Consider the following 27,262-nt stretch of genomic DNA (forward strand, 5'->3'; position numbering starts at 1 on the left):
GAGATTTTATTTAGTATCTTGAAGATAGTGTAGAACATAGACATTAATCATAGTAAACATGAATACTAAACTCAAGAAGTTTGCTTAATGATCAGATGGCTGTTTGGCAAATAGCTTACTGACCCAGCAGACTTAATGCTGCTCCTGTTGGAAGAAGAATCTGTCTTGATTCTTCTGGCTTTCTGCTGGTTGTAGAAGAGTAACATGTTTTCCTTGTTTAAATGGTAGTTGAATATAGAACTTAGGTATAATACATGGCTTTTTTCTTTTTGGAATGTTCTGTATTTGAAACTTAATAAAATTTAACATGCAAAAAAAATTAAATACATAAATAAAATCACATTATTTTGGATATATGAGGTTCAACAAAATATGTCATCAAGATTAATTCACTCCCCCACCCCATACCCAAAACATAAACTACAAATGGCTTAAAGACTTAAAAAGACAAGACACTATAAACCTCCTAGAAGAAAACATAGGCAAAAATTCTCTGACGTAAATCTTAGCAATGTTCTTCTAGGGCAGTCTACTAAGATGACAGAAATAAAAGCACAAATAAACATGGTGGGGCAGGTATAGCTCAAAGTGGTACAGTGCACGCTTAGCATGCAAGAGGTCCTGGGTTCAGTCCTCAGTACCTCTTCCAAAAAGTAAATAAACAAACCTAACCACCTGCCCACCCCGCAAAAAAACTAAAAAATAAATAAATAAATAAATAAACAAATGGAATCTAACCAAACTTACAAGCTTCTCCACAGCAAAGGAAACTATAAACAAAATGAAAGACAAACTATGAAGAGGGAGAGAATATTTGTCGGCGATGCCACTGACAAGGGCTTAATTTATCAAACATGCAAACAGCTCATAGAGCTCAGTAACAACAACAATAACAAAAACAACCCAATCCAAAAGTGGGCAGAGGACCGAAACAAACACTTGTCCAAGAAGACATACAAATGGCCAACAGGCACATGAAAAGATGCTCAATGGCACTAACTATTGGAGAAATGCAAATCAAAACTTCGATGAGGTATCACCCCACACCAGTCGGAACAGCCATCATTAGAAAGCCCACAAAGGATAAATGCTGGAGAGGGTGTCGAGGAAAGGGAACCCTGCTACACTGTTGCTAGGAATGCAGTTTGGTGCAGCCACTGTGGAAAACAGTATGGAGATTTCTTTAAAAAAACTAAAAATAGACTTACTGTATGATCCAGCAATCCAACTTCTGGGCATATATCTGGAGGAAACTCTAATTCGAAAAGATACATGCATCCTCCCAGTGTTCATAGCAGCACTATATACAATAGCCAAGACACGGAAGTAACCTGAATGCCCATCGACAGATGATTGGCTAAAGAAGTGGTGAGATACACACACACACACACACACACACACACACACACACACACACTGGAATATTACTCAGCCATAAAAAGAATAAAATAATGCCATTTGCAGCAACATGATTGGATCTGCAGATTGTCATACTAAGTGAAGTAAGCCAAAAACAGAAAGAAAAATACCATATGATATCACTCATATGTGGAACCAAAAAAAAAATGAGACAAATGAACTTACTTACAAAACAGAAACAGACTCACAAAGAAAACAAACTTGTAGTTACCAGTGGGGAAGACATGGTGGAAGGATAAATTGGGGGTCTGAGATTTGCAGATACTGACTACTATATATAAAATAGATAAACAGACAGGTCTTACTGTATAGCACAGGGAACTATGTTCAATACCTTGTAATAACCTATAATGAAAAAGAATATGAAAAGAAATATATACATGTATAACTGAACTGCTATGCTGTACACCAGAAGTTAACACAACATTGTAAACTGACTACACTTCAATTAAAAAAAAAAGATTAATTCCACTTGGGTTTTTTTGTTTTTATTTTTGCTTAAAAATTATATATATATTTGCTTATAAAGTATATATATAATATTTTATACATAGATATACACTAGACAAATCTCAATTACTTGTGTGGCTACTGCACCGTTCTAAAATAATTGTGTATGTGAAACAGAGAATGTGTACAACAAACTGAAAATACCATACCAAAAAATTCTCATAGAAAACAAGACAGTTTCCAGTTTAAACCACCACTCTAGCATTTAATGGCTGCATTCTTTCTCAGAAGCCAAGGTTACAGAACCAGCATGGGACTTTCCTTGTGGCTCTCACTCTAGTACCCTAGTGATAAAATATCTCTGGTTTTCCCACATGGTTTTCATGTAAAAAAATGTTTTGGGGCAGGACCCAGGCACTTCCACCCCTCCCAGAGAATAGGTACTGCCATGTCTGGTAATTTCACTGCCATCTGGCCAAAGCTTGCTCTCCACTGGGGGAACCCGGGGTAGATAAAGGATAACGACAAAAAGTGCAAACAAATGCAACTACTTCTCAAGCTACCCAAGAACTACTGAAATTCAGGGACTACATCAGTTCAAAAAAAAAATGGTCTAAAATAGTAGTTAGCCAAATATCCGATTGCATTTATTTAGCAAGTATTTCCTAAGTATCTAACCCCAATACAAAGCTCCACGGTAGGCACAATTAAAATATAAAGACAGATTAAGTCAGGGATTTCCTTTCAGGAAGCTGGTCATCTAGCAGAGATGATAAGACATGCTACCTTTTTAAACAGCGAATGTTGATTGAGTAAATTTATGTTTCAGGAACTGTCTAAGTGAGTTCCGTACCTTAACTCACTTAATCTTCACAGTGCTATGAGATTGCCCCACATTTTACAAATGAGAAAACTGAGGCAAAAGGTTATGAAAATATTCAAGTTTATATGGTTATTAAGTAGCACTGGCAGGTTTCAAATACAGATAGTCACGTCCAAAATATGAGCTTTTTAGCCACTATTCTATCTTGTTTCCCAGAAAGAAAGAAAGAAAGAAAGAAAGAAAGAAAGAAAGAAAGAAAGAAATATTAGTATTTGCTTCTTAGAAAAAAATTGGAATATACAGAAAAGTAGAAAAGAACATAAACTCTCAAGGTCCTAGCTTCTAACCCAACAGCTGTCTGATATGTAAATACCACATTTTACCTTGAACTGTAATTATCTATAAGAAGGATATAGATAAAAGAAGGGCTACCAGAGTTCAGAGATAGAAAAGAGGATTTCCAGTTGGATCTTGGCTTGTATTGATTGTTTCATGAGGGGGAGGTAATTAGGTTTCTTCATTGATTTCCACTTGGACGAGGTACTGGGGATTGAACCCCTGATCTCTTGGGTGCTGAGCACAAACTCTACCACTTGAGCTATACCCTTTCCCCTTACCATTGGATCTTGAAGGACAGGGTAAAACATGGATGTTAGGGCATTCCAGGTTAAAAGAATTGCAAGAAAAGGAATGTGGGATTAAGGAGGTCCAGGGCTTACTGCGGAAACAGCAGAGTTGTTTGGGCAGGAGAACCACCTTGAGCAAAGAAGCTAGAAAACTAGAAAACTAAAGGCCGAGTCATAAATAGCCTAGAATTCCTCCATCTTTTATATTAGCTGTGCTGATAATACTGTACCAATTGTCATTTATTCCTATGTCAATCTCCTCTGTTAATCTATATTCCCATTCATTCAGTGAGCATTTATTGAGTGGTTTGTGTGTGCCAGGCATGGTGCCAGCATGGGGGATGACAAATAAACAAGCTACTTCTTTGCCCCCAAAGGAATTCACAGTCTAGTAAGAAAGAAAGAAAGTGTAAGACAGTTAAGACGGAAGCATAAACAGTGAGGGTTTCTGTCACTTGGTAGCAAACAAGCCTGGCTAAAGTAGATTATTACCAACGTATCTGGTCATGGTCTCCTCTTCTCTGTGCCTCATTCACATCCCATAGAAGCCAGAGCATAGGGAATAACAAGGAAGTTCTTGAAAAATAAAGTCACTAATCAAATCAGGAGTCTAGTAGGATGGGCCAGATAGAACCAAGTGGCAAGTAAGATAATGACTTTAAAATGCCTATGGGATTTAGAAACTGACAGTGGAGAGCTAGGTGAGAAAAGTTTCTGTGGGAGAGGGTTCATGGTGCAGAATCTGGACTGACTCATGTGGAGGAACAAAGGGGTGGTGATGTTGCTGCAACAGTGAATGAAGTCTGTTATTGGACCAGAACCCCTTTTTGAGTTGTTGGATGATTCTTTGGGGGCCTGAAGTAACTTAAAGCAAGATAAAAATAAATTTGTTTCAAATGGCCAAGAAGCACGTGGAAAGATTCTCAGCATCAGCCAGCAGGGGAATGCAAATCATAATCACCAGATATCACTTCATACCCACTAGGATGGCTATAACCAAAAAGATACACAATAGCAAATGTTATCAAAGATGTGGCAATATCAGAACCCTCAAATATTTGCCAGTGTGAATGTAAAATGGTGCAGCCAATTTGGAAAACAATCAGGAGGTTCCTTAAAAAGTTAAACATATAGTTACCATCTGACCCAGCGACTCCTAGGCATATACCCAAGAGAAATGAACACATGTATCCACTCAAAACCCGGTAAAGTATGTTCTAGTAGCATTATTCATAATAGCCAAAAAGTGGAAACAACCCAAATGTCCATCAACAGACGAATGGATAAACAAAATTATGACATACTCATACAATGGAATAGCGCTCATCTATGTAAAGTAATGAAGCACTGACATGGATGAATCTTGAAAACATAAGCAAAAGAAGCCAGTCACAAAAGACCACATATTGTATGCCTCCACTTACATGAAATATCCAGATTATGCAAATCATATAAAAATAAGGTAGACTGGTTGTAGGCAGGAGGTGGGAGAATGGAAGAATGGGAAAGGACTGCTAACGGGTTGCTTTTTGGGGTAATGAAAAAAATGTTCTAGAATTAGATAGTGGTTACCGTTGCACGACACTGAATACACGATAAAAAACACATAAGCCAACTTCTTAAAAGGGTGAATTTTATGCTGTGTGAGTCAGAACTCAACTAAAAATTCAAATTAAAAATTTAAAAACTGCTGCGCTCATAGAGGCTCTCCGCCATCAAGAGAGCTGGGACGCAGCACAACAGGAACACTCGGGACCAAGCACAAGGTCAGCCTCTCGTCCAGGCCCAGGATCGGGATTTCACCTCGCCTTCCGGAGCGGAAGTCTCAGCTTGGAGGCCGCTGACTGGCTAAGGTGGAGGAGTGGGCGGTGCAAAAGGGGCGTGCCCAGTCCCTCCCGGCGGGGCGGGGCGGGGCGGGGCAGGGCACCGCCTTTGCTCGCGAGATTTTGCTGGTTCCGCATTTCGGGTCCGTAAGGTGGGGGAGGAGGGCGAGGAGGGTGCAGTTGTTCGCACCAGCTTGCAGCGGCTCGACCCCGGCGGGGAGCGGCAGCGGCGGCGCGGGCTTCCGCTATCCACGGGCTGAGGACTATTCGCTCCCCGACGGTCCTGCGCGGGCTCCAGATCCTAACCGCGGCGGGGGCGAGTGGCCCCCGCCCCCACTCTGAGAAGAGAAGATGAGTTTCCTCTTGTGAGTGTGGCCGGCCCAGGGCTCCAGGGCTGAGGGCTGATGACTGAGGGCCGAGGTCGGGGCGGTGGCGAGCGGGCGCCTGAAGCGGCGGCGAGCGTCTGGGGTCGAGGTCCCTTGCTTTGCCTCCTCTCAGGGTCACGCGGGAAGCCGGGATGTGGGCAGAGGAAGCGGACCGAGAAGGCCGGGGAGTAGAAAGGCCCCGAGGCCGGCAGCGCCTCCGAACTTTTCCGCCCCAGTGCTCCTGAGGGCAGATAGACGATCGGGGGGCGGAGCCGCGGGCTCCCGACTTCGCTCAAGTCTCGAGCCTTTTAGTGACGATCCGTGCTGACTTAGCTTTTTACTCCACCGTTCTCCCAGCTTTATTATCAGTCACCGGTAGATTACCCCCGCGGAAAAATGCCGCCCCAGGAAAATGTGGATTGCCACAGTTTGAGAAGCTTGAAGTTAAGCTGCGGGCCTTGCAGCCGTCCAGACGTTCTGTCCAGTTCTGATTCAGCCCACTGTGTGAATTTATGTAATTGACTTCTTTTTAACTCGGTGGAGTCCTGTTTTAGAGATAACGTCTGGGCTCAAATGAGACTAAATGGGAAAATTTGTAAATTCTCTGATGATTCTTTAAGGTTTGAGAAACATTGCTCTAGCACCTTGTTTATTATTCTCAGGTGGCACTCTACCTAGCTTGTTGCTTAAATATGTCTTGTGTGAGCGAATAAATACCCATTTGTAGTTACGGGCATCACCCATATACTTGACATTCTTACTAAGTTTTATTAAATCACATTACATAGTGTTTCATAACCGGAGTTTACCCCTTTCCTTATTGAGAGAAATTTGGATTCTTTCTAGTACCTTGCTATATTATAAAATAGCACTACTAAGAATATCTTTGTCTAAGTCGCTTTTTTCCCTCTGGATTGTTTGTTTAAGCACATAGTTTTCAGAATATGATTACCGTATCAAAAAATTGTATTGTTTACATTTTAATTGCAGATTTCCATATTACTAGAACAATAATCCCCACCGCACCCCCGCCCCAGTCTTTCATACATTAATGTTTAGTTAATGGTTGGTGGATGCACAGTTCTTAGTTGCTTTTGGACCTAAATAAGAGGCTGCTTCTTTTAAACTTTATTTTGTTGATGGACATTTTACTTTTTGGCGTTTATGAATAATGCTGTGAACTTTTGTGTACAGATTTTTGTGTTGGATGTATGTGTTCATTTCGTTTGGGTATATATACCTACGAGTGGAATCGCCAGGTTATATACTATATAGTAATTGCCAGTATATATAGTATATAAGTAACCTTTTGAGGAACTGCCAGACTTTTTCAAAACGCTGCACCATTTTGGCATTCCCTTCAGCAGTGTGTGTCAGATTCCCCACACCCTCTCTAGCATTTAATTACATTTTTTTTATTATAACCATTCTAAGTGGATGCAAAATGGTATCTCATTGTGATTTTAATTTGCATTTGCTTAATGGCTAATGATGTGGAGCATCTTTTTGTGTGCTTATTAGCCATTTGTATATCTTTGAAGTAGTGTCTGTTCAGATTCTTTGACCATTTTTTAATTGGGCTGTGTTTTTGGTTTTGAGTTGTAAAAATTCTTTATTGTGGATTCAAGTTCCTTATCACATCTATAATTTACAATATTTTCTCCTATTTTGTGAATTATTTTCACTGTCTTGATGGTGCCGTTTGAAGCACAAAAGTCTTAGTTTAGATGAAGATCATATTGAATCTTGAGACATCATTTCATGCTAGTTTTCCTTATTTAACTTCCTGTGATGTGCAGCTCCTTGTTTCAGTTTGTAAAGGGCCATTCCTTCTAATTTAGTACCTCCCTGTTAAATTTAGGTTTTTATCGTGTTAAACTTTTCCATGTTTCATTTTTATCATTTTTGTAACTCCGTTTTTCATAATCAGTCTTGTTTAAAATTCAAATTACTCAGGTAAAGTGGAAGTCTTCAGTTCTGTTCCCTTCCTCTTCCTAGAAGTAATCACCAGTATCCGTTTGATGGGTGACACCTTCAGTGCATTTACAAAATGGGCTTCTGCTACATTTCATTCTGTAACATGTTTAACTACGTATTGAGATCTTTCCATGTGAATACATGTAGCTCCATCTTGTTCTTCTTAAGTACTGTGCAATATTCCATCATGTAGCTATGTCATAGTTATTCATTCCTCTACTAAGAAGCTTTAGGGTTGTTTCCAAGTCTTCTACTATTAAAAACAATCTGGGAAAACACATCCTTTCCGTATCTAGGAGCGGAAGGGGTGAATTGAGGAGCAGTTCAGGGTTAATAGATACTGCTATATTGCTCTGGGAAGATGTTACATACTTAGACCAGTAATGTATTAAAGTGCTAATTTCTCTATACCCTAGCCCACACTTAATGTAATTGTTTTGACCTCTGACACTCAAATTAAGGAAAAATAAATCTTGTTTGAATTGAATAGCTTTACAGACATTCATTGGTCATTGTATTTGTCTTTCTGAATTGCATATTAATCTCCTTAGCCTGTTTTCCTAAAGCATTCCTTGCCTTTTTTTAATGTTATAAAAGCTCTTTATTATTTGGTTAATACTTTGTAGTATAGGTTGCAAGTACTTTTTTACCTACTTGTTTCCTTGTTCTGTTGTCTAAGTTTTAATTGTTATGGTTAGAAATGTGTCCCTTTTTTCTGGGCTTTGTTTTTGGTTAGGAAGACCTGCCCTATGAGTGGTGTGAGGTAGGAATAAGAAACTTTTTTTTTTCTCCAAAACCAGTTGTCTCTCATTTATTTTCCCCGCTAAAAACTCTTAAAATGTTAGTGCTACTTGCTTTGTTAGCATCACAAATATTTTGATACAGAAAACTGGATTCTTGAGCTCTAAGAACCTTAGAGCTACCTCCCTGGCAGCACTGCTTTCTGTAGATGAAACCTGGGGCCAAAAGGAGGTTGTTTCTCAGGCAGTCAGAGTTAGTGGCAGGTCAAGAACTGGAATCCAGGTTTTTTCTTCTTTTGGTTAAGATGTCCTTTCTGTTACACCAGACTGCTTTACGAGGCATGATAAAATTGTCTTCTGTGTGAAAGTGTGCTGCTAATCCTGTTTAATGTGAGGGGGGAAATTTAACTTAGTCTTTTATATGTTAAATTTGCTCATCTCTCCCTGCCCTGACCTCCCCCATTCCCCCCACTCCCCCTGCCCTGCCCCTCGCCAATCCTGACATTTTCAGGGAGTATTTTTTATTTTCAAAACAACTTACATGCCTAAGATTAATGTCATTCTGCTTCTGGTCCTAAAAACTGATGTACTTTTACTTTTAACCTAACAGTAGTAGCCGCTCTTCTAAAACATTCAAACCAAAGAAGAATATCCCTGAAGGATCTCATCAGTATGAACTCTTAAAACATGCAGAAGCAACTCTAGGAAGTGGGAATCTGAGACAGGCTGTGATGTTACCGGAGGGAGAGGACCTCAATGAATGGATTGCTGTTAACAGTAAGTTCTAAATAACTTTCAACTTTGCTGGTTTATAGGAAGATTTTGCTCAAATCTTTTTGTTAATGAATTTTCTTTTATGGGTGTAACTGTCATAATACAACAGATTACCTGAAGAGCGTTAAGGGCAAATACTACCAAAGTGTGTTGTTCTGTTCAGAGTACCTGATTGTTGCTTGTGTGGTTGAGTAGAGAGAACTGAGGGAAAATGAAGAGTATTTTGGGGTAATTTCTGAGGAGAATGGTCTGAATTGCTGAGTAAAGTCAAATGAAAGATTGATAAATACAGAGATTCTACCTGTGGTGGACATGACTTTGTAGGGAATCCATCCAATCCGTCTTCGCAGTTGTGTCCCTACTCCCAGCAGCTCTAATCTGCCTACGTACGTATACTGAGAAGTCAGTTGCAGTTCGTATGGTCAGTCACCTGATTGTTGTGACTTACGAGTAGTCAGAGGAAATTGAGAGATGGGAGAAAATGGAGGGACCCGTGGGCTGAAAGTACTCTGATTTCAGGAAAGTAAGGGCATGCATGGGAGGATATGTTGAGGCTAGAAAGATGAATATTAGAGTCTGTCATTTTGGAGAGGAGATCAGTTCCGTGTGCTAAAGTTTAAGTCTATTTGGAATTTTAGATGTTCCAGAATTTTTAAAAACTTTTTAATGGAAATTTTCAAACACACAAAAGTAGAGAAACCAAGTATAATGAATTCCCAGGTATCTGTTATCCAGCTTCAACAATGAGCAATTCAGGGCCCATTGTGCTACTTCTGTGTACGACCCTGATTATTCTGAAACAAATCCCAGACATATTATTTCATCTGTAAATATTTCAGTGTCTAAAAGATAAGAACTTCCCCCTTTTAAAGATAATAACAATGCCATCATTCCTTTTTGTTACCAGATACCCAGTCAGTGTTCACGTTTCCCCGATTGTCCTTTAAATGTTTCTTTTTAAAACAAAAAAATATGGATGGTTTAAATCAGGATCCAACAAAGCCTATATGTGTTTCTTGAATCTCTTAATTTACAGGTTTCCCCTCATCACAGTCTTTTTTCCTTGCTATTTTTGTTGTTGAAGAAACCAGCTTATTTTCCTGAGTATGAATTTTGCGGCTAACATCCCCAAGGCGTCCATTATCTCTTTCTGTTCCTCCTTTTGTTTCCTGTAAATGTTAGATCTACAGCGGCTCTGTCCAATAGAAGTTACTATGATAATGCAAATGTTGTATATCTTCACCGTGGTCATTTAGCACTTGAAATGTGGCTAGTGTGACTGGAACTGAATTTTAAATTTAACTTCATCTTAATGTAGACAACTATATGTGTCTAGTGGCTACCTTGTTAGCACCCATTTGGTGCTTTGATTAAATTCAGGTTTGATTTTGTTTGTAAGACTGCTTTGTAGATGGTGGTATATATTTCTAGCAGTGTAGATACTTCTGTAATGTCTAGTCTTTTTTATGTGTTATTCAACTACTGATAATCTTTGCCTTGGTCAGTGTGGTCCAATGGAAATATACTGTGAGCTACGAATGTAATTTAAAATTTTCTAGTAGCCACATTAGGAGAATTTGTATTTTTCTCAACTCATTAAAAAGCCATTATTTATATTACTAAGAGGAAAAACAACAAGGTGCAGAACTATGTAATATGTTACCTTTTGTGTAAGATGGGATAAAGAATCTTAGGGGGCAAGAGACAAAAAATTACTATAGTGTGTAGGGGGAAGGTGGAGTGGTTGGAATTTAGATTTTTCACTGTATATTTTTATATGTCTTTTGATGTGTGAACTATGTGAAGTGTGTATTCAGAGAAGACTCCTGTTTTGTAACCTTATTCAAATTATCGGTTATTCTAAAGGCATCTGTTGGCCTTCTTCAAGCTTAGATTTTTCTTTGAGACTTACTGTTCTAGATCAGCTGTTCTCAAACCTTTTGGTCTTAGAATCTCTTTATTCTCTTAAAAATTATTGAAAACTCCAAAGAGCTTTTTATTATGTAGGCTATATCTAGTGATACTTTCTATGTTAGCAATTAAAACTGAGAAATTTTTAATACTTAATTTAAAATTTTATCTCTAAATAACAGTGAACCCATGACATGTTAACATAAATATATTTTTATGAAAAATGACTATAAAATAAATTTCAGTGAGAAATGTGACATTGCTTTACATGTTTGCAAATCTTATTTAATGTATGGCTTATAGGAGGACAGCTGGATGCTCATATCTGCTTCTGCCTTAGTCTTTTGTGATGTCACACGTCATGGAGCCTCTGGACAGCTCCTCTGTGCCTCCGGAAAGAAGTGAAAAGAGCAATTAAAATAGTTCTGACCTCACAGATTTTCCCAGAAATGGGGTCTCTGGACCACATTTTAAGAACAGACCAATAAACCAGGACACCATCGGGGCATACTCTTTGCTTTGAATGAATATTAAGTACCTAAGTACTGCTTTCTCAGAAACATGACTAATTAAAAGGGAAGTTTATAAGCGAGGGAGTTTTGTATAAAATTCCTTTTGACAAGATGAAACTTTTTTTTAAAATTAATTTGTTTTTTAAGAAACTTGGAAAAGCCTTGGTTGATTTTTAGGTAGTCTTTTTGACAGGGAACTAAAACCTTTTTTTAGAACTTTTCAAGGCTTATGTGGTTTTCTTTGCACAGAGTTTCACTTAGTTGAGTTTCTTTCTTTCCCCCTTTTTCTGTTTTCTTCCAGATGTCGCTGAAGCTCCTTTAGGAAGCACCCACCCCTTGACTTCTCAGCTACTGGAGATACTGCCTTTCCTCTGAACTCTAACACTTATTATTTGTCTCTTTTAATCTTGTCCCTTCTGTTAGGTGGAGACTCCAGGGCAAAGGACATTATCCTATGTCTTTTTTATGTCCTCAATACGCACTTGGCCCCAATTTTTTTACGATGAACTTGATTTTTAAAATACCCGACACAGCTAATGCACCTTCTCCCTCACAGTTACCTCCACGACGCTTGCCTTCTCTTTCCTGACGCAAACGGTATTGTCTGGTCTAGACCGATAAGATGCTATGGATTTTTTTTTCATTTGCTTGGATATAATCAAATTGTATATTTTAATGTAATAATTACCATTAAGTTGGAATTATCTTCTAATACTTTATTTTCCTGCTGTTGTCAGCTGCTTAAAAGCTTAATGTAAACATTAAAAGTGAATCTATATCAAAAGTTAACTTAGGTGTAACAACCTAAAAGGAGAATTCGTAGTTCCCCTGGGTTGTTGAATCTCTCGAGGATTCTTGGCTGAATCCTCCAGCTGAGGGTTCTGTTGTTTTGTGTCTATGCAGACATTTGAACACAATTCTGCTGTTATCTTTCCAGCTGTGGATTTCTTCAACCAGATCAACATGTTGTATGGAACTATTACAGAATTCTGCACTGAAGCAAGCTGTCCCGTCATGTCTGCAGGTCCAAGGTACATATACTGGCTATTATATAGGTATTTGAATTACTAAATAAAGCTAATCAGCAGTTGATATAAATTAAAGGATAAAGCCATTGTTTTTCTTATCTGCCTGTGAAAACAAAAAGCTTACCCGTAAACTTTTCATTATCAAATACTTTGGTATATGGTACTTAGTGTTTTGATTTTTTATAATTGCATTATAGAAAATATGAATGTTCAGTTGTAGGAACAAAAGTAAAGAAATTTGAGTTAGGTTTCTTTTGCTTTGCGAAAGTTATTTTTCAATTTTATTAACATTTAGAGTTCTGTTTCTGCTTTTTAGTTTCATGGTTGAGTTTTTAGTTGGCCCTTTAATATTTGATTTTTTTTTCCTTGTGCTTGCTTAGTGTTAATTACTTCCAAATTGTGCTGCTTCAGTTTTCTAGCTTAAAGATGCTAGATTAAAATTTTTTGACTATAATAAGTTTCAGGAAGTACTGAGAAAGAAGTGGAACTCTTTATCACCCATAAAGTTAAGTCAGGATGTGATGGAATTGTTTTAATGTTTCCAGTCTTTTTTCCTACAATAAATGACTGATTTTTGTGTGATGATAGGTAATCAAGATATTTACCTCTTGGGAAAAAAATTGTCCTTTTCTGAATTTGCTACAGGTGTAAAGGAGAAAAAGGTCCCCAGTGAGTTTGAGTCTTATTTTTATCATATTACTTTAGGAGGTTTTTTTTTTTTTAAATGAAGTCTTATTCCTCAAACGTCCTGAACAGAAATTTAAATAAAGCTAAGAGGAAAGTTAAACTTATCTTTGGCTTAAATGCTTCACACAGTGAAGCTTTGCATAAGTCTTATTAATCATTCTAGCTCAGCAAAGGTGAGGTAGAAAAAGTTGCATGCCTAACATTGTTTCTTTAAAACCTTCTCCAAGAAACAAGGTTTTATAATCTTGGCTCTTTTGGTGATTACTTAATTGCCAATGAGCTAAGAATGTGGTGGGTCCCTTACCCAGTCCTTAGCACCGTCTGCCTAACAGGCAGGAATGTGGTTCCTTTGTCTTTCTCAGGACTGTGTTATAAAACATAAATTCTAGCACAACCAACTGCCACATTATCTTTTTCTCTTCCATTTATAACCATCACATTTCAGAATATGGATATAACTTTTAAGTCAGCCCTCCATATCCATAGTTCCTCTGCATCCATGGGTTCAACCAGCTGTGGATCGTGTTATATTGTAGTATTTACAATTGAAAACTATCTGCATACAAGTGGACCCATGCAGTTCAAACCCATGTTTTTTGAGGGTCCACTGTAATTCTATAGGGAATTCCCTCCCAGTAATCTTCAGCAGGACTTGTGGTAATTTGCTCAAGTTATATACAACTTCTGTTGACAAACTGAACCTACGCTAATTGCAAGTTGCACATTTGCTAAACGTTTTTGAACACTTTATCAGTAAAGCTTTTTTCTCTCCAGATATGAATATCATTGGGCAGATGGTGCTAATATTAAAAAGCCAATCAAGTGTTCTGCACCAAAATACATTGACTATTTGATGACCTGGGTTCAGGATCAACTTGATGATGAAACTCTTTTTCCTTCTAAGATTGGTGAGCTAATTTTGTAGAATTAATTTTCTTTTTAAATGATAACTGTTCTTCTTAATGCTCTATTACTTTTTAAAAAATGTAATAAAGACTGCCAACTTCCTCTCCAAAAAGATTGTAAATGTATACTGCCCCCAGCCGTGTTTGTGTCTGCTGTGTTTCTTCATCAATGCTACTTTTTACTCAGTTTTTCGTCTTTTCTATTATGGGTAAATAAATTTCTGTTTTAATGTACGTTTAGAAAATATCGATCAGATTGAGCCTTTTGGGGTTTATTGATCATTGTGTGTTTTCTGTTTATATCCTTTGTCCATCTCTTTATGTTAAGGATATTAGCTCTTTGTCATATATGTTGCATGTACTTTGTCCCCAGGTTACCTTTTTCTTATTTTGTTACAAGGTGGTTTTGCTGTATGTAACGTTCTTATTTTGCCCTATTAATCTTTCCATTTATGACGTCTGGATTTTAAAACTGATCAGAAAGATACAAAGTAAAAAGTTTTCCTCCTAGAAGATTTTTAAAATATTAGTCCATGCTTTTATTTAATACTTTTGCGGTTTTGTTTGTATGTTTAAGTCTTTGTTCTGTCAGGAATTTTTTTCTCAATGTCCCCTTTGACTTTTTTTCGTTATAAATGCTAGTCAGTTGTCCAGTACCACTTATTGAATACATGTATCTTTCCTCTCCTGATTATCATACGTGCACATCAGATTGACATATCTTGGATCCGTCAGTCTCTTTATCTGTTCCTGTGGAAATTCCGCATGGTTTTACTTACCACGGGCATGAATCTTTGAACATCTTGTAGGGCTAGTCTCTCTTCCTTGCTCTTCTTTTTCAGAATATTCATGGCTATTCTAGAAATTTTGTTCTTCCAAAGAATTTAGAAACGTTTTGTCAAGGTAAAAAAAAAAATCTTTGAGACTTTTATTATGCTTTCATTCAGTTTGTAGATGAACACAGGGATTCTTATTCTCTTACCAGTACTGAGTCTTCGTATCCAGGAACAAGTTTTATTCGTTTATTTATTTCTTATTTCCTCTGGTAAACTTCTGTGTTTACTTTATGCTAATCCTTCAAGTTTCTTAAGTTTATTCATAGGCATTTAATGTTTTTTTTAATTGATAATCTGGTTTCCAACTGTTTATTGTTTAGTACATAGGGAAGCTGTTGTTTTCTATGTGAATTTTATAATTGACCATCAGATTCTGATTGTTTCTTTTGTTTTGAGTTGGTTTTCTTGAGTTTTTGAAGTATACAGTCACATTATACTAAGATAATATTGATTTCAACTCTTTTTTTTCCTGATAAATATACTACTTGTGTAACTCTTACCTAATTGCACTAACTCGTACTTACAGAGCAGTGCTACGTAATGGTGAGGATGGTAAACATCCTTTTCTTGTTTACTTTTATATGAGTGCTTCTAGTATTTCAGTATTAAACAAAGTCTTGCTTTTGGTTAGAGCTGTGTGCATTTTTTAAAGTCAAATTGTAAAGTTTTTAGCAGATACTCTTCTAATGTCTGTGGATGATCATAAGGTTTTCTCTTTTATTATTTTTTTTTGATGTTCTACTGGCAGAGTACTTTTTATTTGCTGATACTTTGATTAAGAGTCTGGCATTGGTATTCATGGATGTGATCAGTCCTTGTCATTTTCAGTGTAAGGATGTCTTATGAACAATATACTGTTGGATTCTGCCATACCTGTTTTTGCTGCCATAATAAAAATGCCAGAGACCTGATGGCTTATAAGCAATAGAAATGTATTTCTCACAGTTTTGGAGTCTGGAAGTCCACGAGCAGGGCCCAGCATGGTCAGGTTCTGTCAGAGGTTCTCTTCCTGGTTTATAGGCAGTGAAAAGCAGTGGGTTTTTTTGTTGTTGTTGATATTGTATCCTCACATGGCAGAGAGGGAACTCATCTCTTTCATGTTTCTTCTTATAAGGGCACTAATCCCATTCATGAGGGCTGAGCTCTTACGACCTAATCAACTTCCCCAAGCGTCTACCACCCAATGCTGTCATCTAGGGGCTTAGAATCTCAACATGAATTTAAGGGAAGCGCAGACATTCAGAACATAGCAGATTCCTTTTTGCAGTCTAATCAGAGGCTCTTTCAGGAGAAAAATGTATATCTTGTTGTTATGTTTAGTCTGTTTGCTCTTGGTCAACTTTTCCATTCTATTAAATCTTTTGTTCCCTTTCTCACTGGATCCTTTATTGTGTATTGACTGTTTGAATGTTAAATTCAGCTTGGAAAGTGCTTAGATTAAAACAAATTACTTACATTTCTTTATTAAAGTCTCTCGCAGAGGTAAAGAATCATTCTGTCATTATTATCTTTCCTCAGCTTCCCAGTTCTTCAATATTTCATCCTGTTGTTTTGGAATCCTTTCCCCCTTCGTTAGGCTGTTATTCACATCTTGTTTATGCCAATTATTTATTCTTATTTCACAGAACTGTTTATTATTCATTTTTAAACTAATATATCCAAGTTATTAATGTTCCTTTTCATAGCAAGGTGTCCATTTGCATAATCTGAGAGAAAAGGGATCTGACTTAAAAATCCATCTTTTTAGTACATGAATCCAAGACCCAGTCCAGAAAAAAATGCCCATAGGCTCCAGAATAGTGTTTGAAAAGACAAAGTTGTTGCCAAGCTTGGGAGTAGGGTGAGGCAAAAAATGTAAAACTCAGCTTACAGGAGCAAAATATACTAAATCTCAAACTATTAAGGGCTGGCTGAGAAGTAAAGAATACAAAATACAGGGAAGGAGAAGTGTTTTCGTCTTTGTTTTTCTGAAAGATTAGAGCACAGAACACGTTCAAGAGTAGTGTGGTGAACAGACCTTTAAGGCCAACTAATCTAGGTTCTCTTGGGCACGAACGCCTCCGTCTGTGTGTGTTTCCTGTACCCAGGGCTGCTTGTATTGTCTTTCTCCTGTCCCTGTTTTCTTAGAAACATTATTCTTAGAAATATTCAACCAGGTGTTTTTCATAGTCAGCTAGCACTCGCAGGAATGCAGCAGTCACGTCCCCACTTGCGCTGCTTGAAGAGAGATGGCCAGACCACCTCCTAGTTCTTTTCTAAGGACGTGTCCGTTCATTTGTATTCTGAAAAATAGGGAAGGGCTGTTCCTCCCCTTTGCAGGAAGGAGTTTGTTACTTACTTTCTTGGACTTTGGCACTTTTTAAAAACTAAATAAAACGTTGAGGGCTCCTAGTTGAAGAAAGAAAACTGGCTTTTCACAGTAATTCAGAAGATAAAATACTTTTTATTTGTAGACAATAGATAATAATGACTAAAAGTGTGCCCCCTTATTTTCCTTTTGTTTGGGAGAGTTTCCAGTCCTGGCTGGGTGTGTGTGTGTGTGAAAATTTTCTGTTTAAATGCGATAATCTATAATCTTTCTAGAAGAAACCCTCCAGTATTGAACAACTATTGAACAAATTGTTTGTTTTAACTTTGGTTAAACAATGAGGCTGGTATACAGCACAATGTCCGAGTCATGCATGTACATACATATATTCATTTTCACATTCTGTTTCATTAAAGGGTATATAACAAGATATTGAATATAGTTTGCTGTGCTACACAGAAGAAATTTGTTTTTTTAAATCTATTTTTATATATAGTGACCATAGGTACTGATTTTAAAATTTAAATGGCTTAGAATTAATTCTGCTTTTCAATACTTCAAATCAAGTTTGGAAATCATTATGCCAAATTGTAATAGAATTAATCTAATAATTTTCTACACAATAATATCACTGTTACTTAGAATATGTACTCTTCTTAAATCAGGCAGTTTCATAGTCACAAAAGGTGTTTTATTTTTCTTAGACTGTTTGACAGTTTGCTTCTTAAATCACGGTTCTAGAAAGTTTCATTGTTCTTAGTGTCACCAAGAAAAATCAGAACCATAAGACCCTGGTAAACTAGGATTTTGGTTGCTAAATCACTCAACTTATATGCTTAATGTGAACTGACATTATTCTGTAGTCAGGAGACACTATTTTTATTGCCTGTAGCAGCTGGAAATTAAACAACACAATGCAGATTGTGGGAGGTATTACATGGAATAACCTTGTGGTTCCAATTTAGTTCATAGACAGCAGGTGTCCACATTACAAACATAACCACCCCGATGGCAGCCTTGTCAGTTTTGGTAGGAACCCCCAGAATTGAAGGAGGAACAATTCAGCCACTCGTTACACTTTCTTTCAGATGAAAACTAAGGCAGAGGAGAGCGAGGAGGCAGGAAGGACCTGGAGCATCAGAGCTTCTGCCTTAGCTCAGCCTTTGTTAATGTCTGTGGTGTGAAGAATTCACACACGATGGAAAAGGAGATGTCTACGATTTACTACAGTCGATACAATTTTATTCATGGTTTCTTCCAGTTCCCCAGACTGTCAACCTGCCATTTTTTAGTTACCATAAAAATGGTCTCTCAAATGGGAAACAAAAGGAATACTAATGGTCTTTTCTTAAGACAACTCCAGGTGCTAACAATCATTTCAAAAACAAACATCAGAAAATGGCTCATGTCAGTGGCTTGCTATAAACCCATACTCTGAGGGTGTTTAGGAAAAGTTACAATAAAGCAGATATCAAATTGGTGTTTAAAAGAAGATCTTTAGAGGAGTTTTCATGATTTGTCATGCAAGAAACGTGGCACAATGGATATTTTACTGGGCAAAGAAGCTACACTGGGTTCATTTGGCTACTTAAATAAACATAATTTACAGTCTCTTTAAAAACAAGTATTATCTACAGAGGAAAGAAGACAGCCGGTCTATGATTGTAAGGCATATTTGTGCCAAATCAATGCCATGTCACAGACGCTGGGGGGATATATATTCCTGCAAGAACTGGAGCTTTCCACATTCCACAAGGGGATAAATTCCGTCTTCACTATCTGAAGTTCTTCCTCCAGCTTAAAAGCTAATAAAGTCAGTACGGAGTCACACGAGCCTCTCATAACAGCAGCTGTCCCTAGAAGGACGGGTCATCTGAAGACACCACTGCCAGCCCCACCATGGCCGCCCTCCGTGTACTCACTGCCACGGCCCCGAGGATTTGCACACACTTGACAGTACAGTAACACCGAGCTATTGACGTAGGTGCAGAAACCACACTTGGAGGGAGGTGAGCTGGGACGGGGAGGGGATGGGATGGGTTTCCTTTTGCTGTCCCTTGCTTGCTACCCTCAGGCCCTCCTGCACCAGTTCTCCACAGCTCCCCTGCCTGCCCGCCCCACAGAGCTGCCGATTCCCCAGCGCCCAGGGGGACCTGCCCCCAAGGCCCACCCTGCCCCCCGATGTCCATGACTTCCATGTGGACAGGCCTCTCGAGGAGGCGCTGGTGAACCTGGAGCTGATTCGCCCCTTCATCCCAGAGGGCAGAGATGCTGGGCCAGGCCCCGCCTGTGTGCCTCCAACCCTGGACAACTCAGGTCTCCTGTTCTCTGCGCCAGCCTCATTCAGCCACAGCGGGCCTACTCCGTGCCTGGTCCTGTCCCCAGCCAGGCGATGAGGGCACCCAGCTCCCTGCGCGATCGGCCCCCCGCCGGGTGCTGCTGACGGATCCATCAGGAGGAGGCGGCGCGTCCCGATGCCATGCCCGCCATGGTGCTGGTTCTCTGGCGGCTGCCTTCCTGGTCAGGGGTGGTCCTGGGGGAGCCCTGAGTGTACGGTGTCCTCATGTCGGAAACCCAAGCGGGAAGAAGTTTGGTTTGATTTTGTTCTCAGAGACATTAAACACTAGTTCAGTTTTGAGCTTTATTACTAAACCCCTAAGCAGCTCTGCCTGGTGTGCGCCCCTTTCCTGTTCCTACTGACGGAAATGGCCGAGGAGACACACCCGGCCCCTGCTTCTCTGTGGTCACTGGGAAAGTGTCCCCATTCATGGCGACTTTAGTCTGGGGGGCTTCCTGGGTGCTTCAGTGCCGGAGCGCCCACGTAGAGGTGAGGTGGCGGAAGTCAAGGCCCGGGGTGGCTCAGGTTGGGGACCCAGTAAGTGACCCTCCACACCTCACGCTGGTTTACCCACATCTCCCTCAGGGTAAGGGTGAGCCGGGGCCACACGGGCCGCTTCCCTCCTCAGAGACACCGGGCAGATAAGGAGACAGACATTCCTAGAACTCATCTTAATTCGATAAATCCCAGTACAGTCTGAATTGGCTCTTTTTTTTCTTATTTAATAATTTGGTAAGCCGGTTCTAAAATAGATGTGGAAATGAAAGCGTTGAGAGGAGGAGGCAGAAACAGAAGCAGAAGGAAAGGAGGAAAACTGTGAAAGGACTTACTCCATCAGGTACCAGGACTCACCATCAGGCTATAATAAACAGGACCGTGTGGTACTGGTTCACAGATAGATAAAAACAGATGAATGAGAGCAATCTATTCTTAGCAATCTTTTATTCTTAAAGTATTTGTTTTGTGCTTCAGTATTTTAATGTATTCATTTTGCGGTTAAACTTCTGTAAGCACTGGGATCACAGAGGTGACTAGCACTGCCAGTCCCTGCTCTCCAAGCTCTTAGAGGGCAAAGCACAGTAAAGTCCAGCTGTTGCTTCCAACGAAAAGTCTGAGTGTCTCATGTCTTTAAAGATGTTTTAAGCATCTGGTCTCTGCCTGTTGGTCCAGCCACATCTGTAGACTCCCAGCTTCAGTCTAGCTCAGTTTTCTGGTATCTCTGACCTCCACATGAATGTGAGTTTGCTCCCACACCCTGACCACTGACCCTCAGCCAGTTCCACTCTCAAAGACCCTAACCTTACTCCACCCTACAGTGACCCTCACCTTGACCTTGAGCCTTACACTGAACCTGACACTCAACCTAAACCTAACACTTAACCTGATCCTATCACCCTGACATATACACTCACTCTCACCCTCACTCAGTTCTTTGCCAGTCCCTTCCCCACCCATACCTGGCTTTGATCTTGGCATTGACTCCAATCACCTTGTCCATGAACTTGGCCCTCATCTTCACCTTAACACTGACCCTCTAATGGACATTCTTCTTACTTTGATGCTCATTATGACCTGGTTTCTGATGCTGACCATTAACGTGTCCCTCACACTCACCCTGGTCCTGACTTACTCTTGACAATGACAACTTCTCTCACACTGATCATGACTCAGAACACTATCTTGAATGAGACACCACCCTCAATCTGATCCCGACTGTCAACCTCACTTTGCCCCTAGACTCAATCTGCACCTTGACAAGGACCATCATGCTGACCCACCCTGCCCTTGAACTTGAGCCTGATGCTGAACTACCCTGTACACTCAAGCTGAAACTGAAGATAGTCTGCATGACAAGCCTGACCATGACCCTGACACTGATCTTGACCTAGAATTCAATTTCACTCTGACCTGGGTCCTCATCCTAACCCTGAGCCTCACACAGAACCTGGACTCACACTTTGTGGCTGTCATCACTGACACCCTAATCCCATCATGACGCTGAACCTGACCCAGACCCTGACCCTGAAGTTGGGCTTCACACTGACATTGATCTTCATTATTATGTTGACCCTCGTTCTCAGGTTAATCACCTTAATGATGACCATCACCTTGACTCAGTGTCACATTGAACTTAGCCTTGAACTTGACCGTGAATCAAATTCTGACCCTCTGTGATAGGCAGAATGATGCCCCACCAAAGATGCCCATGTCCTACCTAGCCTGTAAGTACTTTTCATGCACACAGAAGGGACTTTGCAGATGTGACTGAGGGCACAGACTTTGAGATGGAAAGAATATCCTGAATTACGCAGCTTGGGCCAAAATAACACGATGAGGGAGGGAGAGGTGGAGGAGGAGGAGGGTGGCAGAGGAGGACTTCCTTCCTTCCAGGAGCAATAGAAAAGGAACCCCAACTTGACTTATAATTGACCTTGAACTTAACAATGAACATCATGCTCACCCTGACCCTGACACACATTAATCTTGATCCTGAACCTGACACTGACCCTAATCCTGATCATCACCCTCATCCTCTCAGACACTGAATCCTTGACTTAGAACTGGACGTTCACTGTCAACCTGAATCCAACTTTCAATCTTACCTTCACCTTGATGATAACCATCATCCTTACCCTGACATTCATCCTCTCACTGATCCTCTCCAATGGATTCTCAACCAGACCCTGACCCTGACTCTCACATTGACCTTGACCTTGACCTTGATCTCGAACCCAACCCTGGACCTAAAATTGCCCTCACACCGATCTTGTCCTCGAACCTAATTCTGACACCATGGCCTTGACCATTCTTTTATCTTGACCCTTAACCTGACACAGAAATTTACCCTGACCTGAATACTCACCCTGTGGTTCTGATCTTCATCACTCTGTCCCTGATCTTACCCTCGTCCTGACCCTGACCTGCTGACAATGAACTTGATCATGATCCTCACCCTCACACTATGGTGTGATTTTGACTGGGGCCACAACCAAGTCCAGAGTGAGGTCAAGGGTCAGGACCAAGGCTAGGCTGAAAGCCAGGGCAGTGGCCATGACAAGGGAGGCACCAGGTTTAGGGCCAGGTCTTGGGGGCCAGTGCCAGGGTAAAAGGGAGGCTGAGGGTCATTGAGAAGGCAATCATGAAGTGGGGGTCAGCCAGGGCGAAGTTCAGGGTGAAGTGTGTGTTAGGGTGTGTCAGGGTTAGGTGAGGGTAGGAACAGGGTACCGTAGATGTCAGATGCTAATGAGGTCAATGGTGATGATTAGGGCGAGGCTGAGGAAGAGAGTCAGAGTCTGGATAAGGGCCAGCACCAGTGCAGGGGCTCATTTAGTGTGGAGTTCAGGGGCATCACAAAGTCTAGTGTGAGGGTCAGTGCAAAGGCAAAGGTCAGAGCGAGGAGGAATGTCAGTGCTAACAGGGTGGGCAAGGGTCTGGGCTGGTGTCAGGGCAAGGGCGAGGGCCAAGAAGCACCCGGCGCGCTGTCACCATGGAGAGGCCGCGAGAAGGAGGCGAGCAGGTCCGCAGTGCGGAGGGCAGGGCGGCGCGGGACCGAGCGGCTGGGCAGCGGGCAGCGGGCAGCGCGGAGCCGCAGCTGGGCTCGCAGGAGCTGCTACACGTCTTCTTGGAGGCTCGACACTTGCTCTGCGCCAACCTGGTGGACAAGGTAGCGCTTCCTGGCCCGGGCGGGAGGCCGCGCCGGGTTCGTAGTCGCTGGGGTGGCCGCGGCCCGGCCCTCCCCTCAGCACCTCGGTTTCCCAAACCTGGGAGGGGGCGTCAGGCCGCCCTGAAACCGCGATCCTCCGAGGACGCTCGTGGCCGCTGGGGCGGTGACCTCGGCGGTCTTCGGAGGGGTCTCTCTGAAAGCCTCTTGCCCCTCCGTCCTTCCGTCTATCTGTGCGTCCAGGCCTCCTGCGTGGTTGGCCTGCGCTGGGAGCCCGTGTACAGGATTTACCCCCAAAGGTTGGTTTAGGGACCCCACCTCTTCTGGAATATTCTGGAATTTCCCCTCTGGGGCCTGCCTGGAGAGCCACGTTCTCCGTGAGGGGAACCTCCCACTGCAGACTCAGGGCTGTTTCTTCCCAGCCAGTCGAACTCCCCAGCTGGCTGTGCTCCCTAAGTGCCTGCTGGAGTGCGTCAGTCTGACCTGCGCTTCTGCGGGTGTCACAGGTGCCTGAGCTCTTTGCTCTCTTCTGTGCTCGGCCTCAGCACAACTGTTAACAAAATGATGGCATACCATGTCTGTTTAATGTCTTCTCTCCCCACCCCGTACCCCACTTACCCCGATGAGCAGGGAATTTGTCATCACTGTATAATCACCGTGTGTATACCCCTAGTGTATGGATTGACATTTAGTGTACTCTCAGTTAGTTTGTTAAGAAAATTAAATTTCTTTACTTTTAAAATACATTATTATATCATGTCACGAAAAGACTAATAAACAGACCCTGATCTGAATTTGTAATTATAATTTTAAATGTATCAAGTGAAACACAGGGTCCTTATCCTCATTTTCACCAGTAAGGAAAGTTATCACAGTGAGTGCATTGGCGGAGGTCAACCAGGTGGTCCCCCAGCAGACTGTGAAAGGGGGGTGCCTTTTCCTCTCTGATACCACCAGCTTCTCCAGGTTCTAGTTTCCCAGTTAAGTAAAATGAGGTCAATAAGCCCTGCCTCACAGGGTCATCCTGAAGACCAGGATTAGCAGAGGGATCCGCAAAGGTGGGGAGCACTTACTGTGCAGGTCATATTATGTGTTGTGATTCTATATTAGGGAAGCAAGAAGCTCTCAGTTGGGTTTTGAACTGGGAACTACTGAAAATAATGCATAAATCTTCTTACCTGGTTTGATTATTGCAAAATATCAACTTTACATTCCTACCAGCCAAAAAGACTTCCTAAGGGCTGAGAAACTTTGATCTTGGCCGAGTGGGGGCTGTGGGAGTGAGAACCTGGGCTCAGAGGGGATGGTTATTTCTCCCAGGGCTCGGACGGCCACACATCTGGATGGGACCCTCGGTGGGTCTGATCTGGGCCACAGAAAGCTCCTCAGTGGCTTCCACTGAAGCTACATAGGCTCCAGAATCCAGGGTGGCCCAGCTGGAGAGGCCAGGAAGTTCCAGGATGCAGGTGTGGGCCTGACGGAGGAGGAGGCATGGCACTCTGATCCTTTCCCAGGGCCATCCTGAGCCTCTTCCAAACACTTCTGCAGAGAGCAGTTTGTGGGCATGGGGCCTATGCGCCCTCCCCTAGGCAGCAGTTCCATTCCACCATCTTGGCATCTCTGGGACATCCCTTTAGCCTTAATATGTGCCTTAATTTACTGCACTGCAGCAGCCTTCTTACAGGCCCTGCTGCTCAGCCCGCATTTCCAATCCTTTCTTCTCATAGCAGCCAGTGATCTTCCTGAAACAGTGTGACTCGCCGCTCCCCCGTTCACGGTTCTCAAGTGACTTCTCACTGCTTTTGCCCCATGAGTTCCCAGAGTTGGTCTAAGCCTGCCTCCAGCTCCTTTCCCTGTGCTCTGGTTAAGGCAACTTGCTCATCCTCTTTTTCACACTTCAGAGTCTTTGCCCAGGTGGGTCTGTTTCTCTCTGAAATGGGTATTTTTCTTAGAGGACAACTACTCAGCCTTCAGGAGCTGATCAGTAATTACTTCTAAACCCCTTGGCCCCAGTTGCGTTAGTCATTCTCTCCTCTCTCAGTCATGACTTGCTTGATCGTCTGAGTACGTCTCTAATTCCCCAGGGGGAGTGCTCTTGAGTGCAGGCACTGGGTCCGGGTTAGAGCTCCGTGCCCTCCGCAGGGGCTGGCAGGCCGGGCACTAAGAGTGTGTTCACTGACCAGATACTGTCTTCTCTCCTCTCTTGTTCTAGGTCTGGAGTGAAGGTTGAAGGACCAAGGGACTGGAGGTGTGTGAAGGAAGAGCCACACCTGATCAGGAGAATGTCTCTCAAAGGAGAGAGGTGTACACTTTTCAACACTCACTGTGTTTCTATTGAGTAGAGACAAGGAGGGACAATCCACTGTCCCTCCCAGCAGGAAACTCCTTAGTTGGGGGTGTAAGCCTTTTTGAAAATAGTATATTGAAATATAAGAGATGATATTACTCAAGTAGAGGTTGATATAAGGCGGTGGCACCAAACAGCAAATTCAGTGTAGCTGGCTGACAGACAAATCAATAGACAAATAAACCACTTTGGTGTAACAGCATAGCTTTATAAGCATGTTTGATGTTAGAACTTAAAAAGTTTCAAAAACAAAGTTGAAAATAAAAAAATTTTAATCATTAAATTATTAAAATTTTCCTTTCTGTTTATTCCTCCTTTGGAAGATGACATCTTTTTGCTTTAGGTTTTTTGGGGGGCAGGTAATTAGGCTTATTAATTTTTTTAATGGAGATACTGGGGATTGAACCTAGGACCTCGTGCAGGCTAAGCATGCGCCCTATATCTTTCCTCACCACCACCACCTTTTCTTTTCTCCCAAGACACAAGTGTCAGATCTGCATCTTGCTGCATATGGGACAGATTGTACAGCCTTGACTGTCGACTAGGAGCTTTATGTAGTTTTAGTGACTCATGATGGGAAACAGCTGTTCACATGAAGTTTCCTCCAGAAATGGAGGGAGTCTTTCTTTGCTTGATGGTTTTTATTTTAGGATAACTGTGCATTGATACATTGAGAATTATGGAATGCCAGTGTTGCCATATTTAGTTTTCAGGATCATATACCATTGTTCTGTTTGTTGCTTTTTATTCATTTTTGCTGCTAATATTAATTAGAAAAATGATGTCAATCTCTAGTCGGTTTTGAAGTCAGAGAACTTCTATTAGATCTCAGTCTGTACAATTTGAGGAGCGTACTGTAGATAGCACACTCATTTCTGGAAACTGATTTTTCTGGGGATAAGTGGACAAGTGTGTCTTGCCAAATGTGATTCTCAAAGACACTGTGTTACTGAAATAAATGAATTGGCTCAAGATTGCTGTAACTATCTGTGGGAGCCCTTGCAGAGCAATGCTCACACGCTGAAATGGATAGGATGCCAACCCCAAACCATGGTCTTTGTTCTCATCTTTACAGATAAGCTGGAGTAGGAATTTCCATCTGAGTAGCACAAGTAGGTGTATCTCTTTCAGGAGTTCCAAAAAATCTCCTCCGCAGCTTCTCACCTGGCCTCCCCATGTATAACGTGCATATTATCACATGTATGATGACCATGTGTAACATGTATGGCCGTGCACGTTCCTCCAAGTTCCTCAAGCAGACTGTTCAGCTGTCTGCAAGCCAAATCACGAACGGGTGTTTCGGTTCATTACTATTTTACAGTTTTTGGTGCTAGGCTTTTTTTTTTTAGCATAAAGTCATCCCTTGGGATGGTATCCTTGACCTATGTTCTTACAGAAACACTGGGTTTATGTTTCTGGAGCTGGGACAACAGCATTCCAGGAGCAGCGTCGCATGCACGTGTCGTTTCTGACGCTGTGCCTGCTGTGGGCACCCGGCCCTGGAGCTCGCAGGCCCACAGAAGCTCTTATGGACACAGTAAGTGAACGTGGCTAACCAGTCATATGTTTTTTATTTGTACTCAATAATTCTGATTTATGAATACTGCAAGTTACTTCTGTAAATGCCTCTTGACCTTTTAAATTCTGCCACTTCTTTAATACACTAAGCAAATATAAGGGGAAAAAAGACAAAGAAAAACAAAACAAAAAAACTGAAAAACAAAAGCCCTCA

At 41.3% G+C, this 27,262-nt stretch overlaps 2 protein-coding genes across 13 annotated transcripts in view; one reads left to right on the plus strand and one right to left on the minus strand.

Annotated features, from left to right (window-relative positions):
* LOC140685445 (bifunctional methylenetetrahydrofolate dehydrogenase/cyclohydrolase, mitochondrial-like) overlaps window positions 1-27,262 on the minus strand; it is a 77,008-nt gene that overhangs the window by 24,339 nt on the left and 25,407 nt on the right. The window lies entirely within an intron of this gene.
* On the plus strand, window positions 5,276-25,813 carry LOC140685643 (MOB kinase activator 1A-like). 10 transcript variants are annotated; one of them, XR_012058894.1, is made up of 6 exons: window positions 5,276-5,506; window positions 8,834-9,000; window positions 12,358-12,451; window positions 13,910-14,043; window positions 19,032-19,193; window positions 25,396-25,813. XR_012058894.1 is itself a non-coding variant. In XM_072937530.1 (6 exons), exons 1-5 carry the CDS (start codon window positions 5,493-5,495, stop codon window positions 19,136-19,138), a joined length of 516 nt encoding a protein of 171 aa, XP_072793631.1. In that variant the 5' UTR covers window positions 5,276-5,492; the 3' UTR covers window positions 19,139-19,164; window positions 19,259-19,836. The 10 variants fall into 10 exon arrangements, 8 of the variants coding, with proteins under 8 accessions (XP_072793631.1, XP_072793630.1, XP_072793632.1 ...); XR_012058895.1 differs by lacking the exon at window positions 25,396-25,813 and adding an exon at window positions 19,444-19,836; XM_072937530.1 differs by lacking the exon at window positions 25,396-25,813 and adding an exon at window positions 19,259-19,836 and having other exon boundaries at window positions 19,032-19,164.

The sequence above is a fragment of the Vicugna pacos genome, chromosome 15 (genome assembly GCF_048564905.1).
Source record: "Vicugna pacos chromosome 15, VicPac4, whole genome shotgun sequence".
NCBI lineage: Eukaryota > Metazoa > Chordata > Mammalia > Artiodactyla > Camelidae > Vicugna > Vicugna pacos.